A 4,873-nucleotide genomic window follows, 5' to 3' on the forward strand; every position below is an offset into this window, starting at 1 on the left:
CGGGTTCGTGGAGGTGGGTCATCATGGCCATGTCCTCGATTTTGTCGTACTTGGGAGGGTTCATGGAGAAGATTTGATCTTCCTTCACAGTCAGGGTCTGTCAGAGGGCAGGAAGGGACATGAATGGATGTCAGTTAAGAATCCACAGTAGGAAGGAAATGCTGTTTGTAAATCTTGCATTTTACTCACCTCTCCCCCTTCAGTCTTGACAGTGACCTTGCCTGCATCCTTACTCTCAATTTTCCCTTTCACATAGGATTCCTTTGCATGTACCACAAAGACGGATGTCTTGGCATCAAAAGGCTTGTTCTGGGCCTCGATTCTCTCCTTCTCCGATTTTCGGAGGTAAGGAGCCGCCTCGCCGAAGGCGGCCATGTCCGCGTCTGGAGTCGACATCGCTGCCCTGTGACAGGAGGCACCGTCGGCAGGGTCCTTGTAGGAAAGGAGATATATTGTATCAGGGAGTGAACAGCTTTATGTGGAAGAGAGGAGATCTCGCACTTTGATCTCTTCAAATACTGATGTAGGTACAAACAAGTAAGAAGTTGTATTTAAACTTCCCAGTCTTGGCTGAAAGCACTTCTGTACTTCTCCAAAATTAATCCTTAGGCACCTACCTAAGCAACAAAATCCAAAAGAGCAGTTTGGTGTGCAGCATGCTGTGAAATTCAGCAGCATTCTCCCAACTTTGCAAACTCTAGCATATTTGTATGTTTCCATAACAGACATTTGATTTTAAATGTCTCGGGGTTTGTTTGGGTTTTTTTTAATGCTACTGAAAGTGTCTGAAATACTTCCTTGTCTGATAGCAAAGAGCGGTTTTCTAAAATTTACTTGCTATGGACAATTCATCTTGCATTATCACAGATACAAATGCCACTAGTGCCTGTTCTCCTTTCCAGAAATTTTAAACTCTTGGATTTCATCCTGTTCCTTAAAAGTTGTTAAATTTGGTATTAATTCTGGTCACTGCTGTTTGAAAACATAACAACTCTTTTTGTGTTGCAGAGATACCCAGAGGTAATATAGAAGTTGAAGGAAAACTTGCTGCCTTCAAACCTACAATAAAAATTACTGGTGATAGAGACAGACCATGATAGAAATGGATATCCAACTCTTAGAGGAAGGTAAACGGAATAAAAAGGTATGTTTTGCCCAGAAGTTCACACGAGCCATACACTTACCTCAAAATTTTCTGTCAAGACTGGGCACAGCACTCCAAAGAGTCTTTTATAGACTCTGGCATGCAAATGCTTTGGATGCTTCCTTTTCCTTCTGTCAAAATATATTTTGGCAAACCATCTTTGGCAAAATATTGTCTGGCAAACTTAACTAATGGCATAATTGTCATTTGATTTGACCTGATATATTTAGAAATGTTTTGCATCTTACCATTCCTGTGGATACATTTCCTATAAATAGTCTGACAGGGCTATTAATATTGGGGTCTGGACTAGTCAAGGCACTTAAAGAACTTGGATGTAGGATTTATTGCTTCTTCTACTGTCTCTACAGGTAACTTAATCCTTGATTCAGATGAGATTCTTTGGCATTTCTGTACTATTACTATTCCAGATGTAAAAGCGAAATAATACAATATATCTTGTACACATGGTCCTGTGAATTTAGGGTTGCCTTTACAAGATTAGAAAGAGAAGTTCTACAAAAGACAAATCATGATTTAATTTCCTTCAGTAATAAGTGATATATGTAATCAGTGTCAGTCATAAGTGATACAAGAGAAAAATCTTTCTAGTTTCAAATAACTTGTTCATACTGTCTCATACATGCAAAACATAAAATTCTATTGCTTTTTTGCAAGTAATTTTGGATTGTGAAAAGCTGATGCTTCATTACAGAGCTGATACAGAAGAAATGTGTAATGTTTGATGACTAGCACTTTTATTAACAGGGAAATGAATCATAGGAAAAATTATTTCTGTTTCTCAAACTTTAATAAAGAAACTCTAAGGGTTAAGACAGACAAACAGGCAAAAGTAACCTAGACCAGGAAATACATTTGAGATGTATACTCAATAAATATACCGTGATAATTCCTATTTCCTCTCACACAAACATGAAGTACTAACATGCCTTAAAGGGCATAAACCTTTAATGAGCCAATATTCATGTGCCCATTTTCAACATATACCAAGCAATGCCCTCAACCAAGCTAGCCCTTCACTACCTACAACTCCAGAAATACCCAACCCTTGCAGCCAAAGAAAACTACCCACAATCACTCAGCACACAATCTGAGATCCTCTGCACTCTGATCCATCCTCAGTCCAGCACTCCCACCCCATCACAAAGATCTTGCCCTCTTCCACATTCACACAGTTCCAGCAACAAGAGCTCTCAACACCATGCTGCCTGTACTGTAGCAGGAGAGCTACAGGCAGGTCCTGTACAATGCTGTACTCTGAGAAAGGGGGAATTTGCCAGTAGTTCCAGAGAGTGACTGGTCAGGTTCTAGGAAAAAGGGCACTGTCACTTGAGCTGCTTTAAACAGTGTCAGTTCTAAACACTCTCTTCCTCTCGTCATTGGCATTTTCATTGCTAAAAGAGCTCAGAGGATAAAGATCAGTGAAGAGCACAGGGGCAAGGTCAGAAAAAATGGTGCCTGTGATCCAAGGAGATCCAGCACCAAGCAGTGGCCTGGGCATGAACAGCTTGTTCCAAGGAGAAGCACACACTTCCTTGAAGTTCAAAACCAGAGCCCCCTGTGGGCTCCCTGGGCAGTGGTGGGGGGAGGCTGAGGGAAACACCCTTTGTCCTGCCCAGGAGGAGCCCAGAAACAACCTGTGTAAAACAGTGAGTGCAGGGGCACAGCAGAAGCCCTGTCCCTCTGGGCAATGGACTGACTGTCTCTCAAACTCCCTTGGACATACAGACCTTAGAGGACAGCACCACTGAATGGTTTGGGTTGGAAGGGACCTTAAAAGAATAATCAATCTAGTGCAAGACTGCTGCTGGGCAGGGGAATGTCTGACTGGGTGAGGTTGCTCAAAGCTCCATGCAGCTTGAGCTTGCACACTTCCAGTGATGGGGCATTCCTGTAATCTGGGGCCAGTCTGTTCCAGTGTCTCACTGGCCTTGTCTTAACAAATGTCACTCCTATAGCTAACCAGAATTCTCCCCTTTTCAATGCAAAACCTTCTCCCCTTGTATTTCCGCAGGCCTTGGAAAAAGTCTTCCCCCATCTTATAGGCTGACTTTGCATATTGAAAGCTGCTATATGGTCTCTTCAGAGCCTTCTCGTCTCCAGGCTGAGCAGGCCCAACTCACTAAGCCTTTCTTCACAGGAGAGGCATTCCAGGCCTCAGATCTTTTTCCTGGCTCTGCTCTGCATCTGCTCAACCTGGTCCGTATCCTTCTTTTGCCGGGGATCCCAGAGCTGGATACAACACTATGGGTGGAATCTCAACTCTTTAAGCCTGTCAAGGTCCCTCTGGATAACATCCCACTGTTTACCAACTCAATCACTCAGGTTGGTGTTGTCTGGAAACTTTCTGAGGGTTCACTCAGTCTTAAAACACATAGAACCATAAAACAGAATCACAGAATGTTTTTTTAGGTAGGAAGGAAGCCAGGAGATCTGTAGAGGATAACCTAGAAATCTGCAGATGGAAGGTTCCAGAAAGAAAGGTGCAAAGGCTGCTGAACTGCTCAGGGTGCAGAAGAGCTGTAGCACACGACACATTGTTCCACCTAACCCTGCACGTACCTGGAAGGTGTGGAGGAGGTTGTCCTTTGGCAGAATGTTTCTTTGGTCAAAGCTAGCAGCAGATACAACTCCACAGCACGAATGTATGGGCTGTCTACACTGTGAAGAAACTGCAGTTGCAGTGCAGCTCTATCTGGCATTTCTGTGCTGAGCATGGAAGTTGGTCTCTGCATGCTCAGAGCTCTACACTGATACCTCAGTCCACTGGTTCATGCAGTGGAAATCAGCATAAAGCAGTTACAGCTGTGTGGGCTGTGCTTGGTGTGGTGGAACAAAACGATCCTTGAAAGATGACTGGAACTAATCAAGTAATAATTGGGAAGATTATTGAAAGCAAGCAAAGATGACATTGAAATAGTAGTTCCCGTGGGATTTGCAGGATGCTGCTGTTGCTGTCAGACATGCTGACGGGATTAGCAGAGCATACCTGTAGGGACAGTACATCAGTGAACCAGCAGTGGATCACCTGACATGGAAAATCTAGCTCCAGACTACTGTGTAGTAAGGTGGACTTGACAGAGAGCACTGGATGCTGGATTAGCAACTGTAACAGAGCTGGGATGTAGTGTGTCACCAAAGCATCAACAATTCCTTCCCTCCCTCCCTCCTTTCCTTCCTTCCTCCCTCCCTCCTTTCCTCCCTCCCTTATTTCCTACTCAGAAGGTAAATAGGATGGTGTCTCTCATGGGTGATTTTGTATGGCACTTCTTCAGTGAAAAAAATAAAGGTATACGTAAACTTCTCTCCAGTAACAGGTAGAGATGAGATTTGCCCAGCACTGAACTCAAGCATTTCCAGCATGAACAGAGACAAACATGTCTCTTGCATGGAAAATATCCATTGCAAGAAGTGCAGCTTTCCAATGATGTTGTCAGTTATGCTGCATGTATATGCATATATATGGAATACAGGATCACAGGATCACAGAATATCCTGAGTTGGAATGGACTCACAAAGCCTGCCCAGGCCCATCCCCAAGAGTCACCCCCTGTGCCCCAGAGGATCATCCAAAGCCTCCTGCAGCTCTGGCAGCCTTGGGGCTGTGCCCACTGCCCTGGGGAGCCTGTTCAGTGCCCAACCAGCCTGTGGGGGAAGAACCTTTTGCTGAGATCCACCCTGAGCCTGCCCTGACACAGCTCCAGCCAT

At 44.2% G+C, this 4,873-nt stretch overlaps 1 protein-coding gene across 1 annotated transcript; it reads right to left on the reverse strand.

Moving 5' to 3' along the window:
- Window positions 1-4: 4 nt before the first annotated feature.
- On the reverse strand, window positions 5-460 carry LOC114071610 (myosin heavy chain, skeletal muscle, adult-like; the record flags this gene model as incomplete). Its single annotated transcript, XM_027909459.1, has 2 exons — window positions 190-460; window positions 5-97 (listed from the first exon to the last, which is right to left on the reverse strand). Coding segments are annotated over exons 1-2 (300 nt in total), but the record flags the coding sequence as incomplete, so codon positions are not given.
- Between the last annotated feature and the right edge of the window lie 4,413 nt (window positions 461-4,873).

Source organism: Empidonax traillii, unplaced genomic scaffold (genome assembly GCF_003031625.1).
Source record: "Empidonax traillii isolate 1590-97213 ecotype Southwest subspecies unplaced genomic scaffold, ASM303162v1 scaffold2145:size52252, whole genome shotgun sequence".
Taxonomy (NCBI): domain Eukaryota; kingdom Metazoa; phylum Chordata; class Aves; order Passeriformes; family Tyrannidae; genus Empidonax; species Empidonax traillii.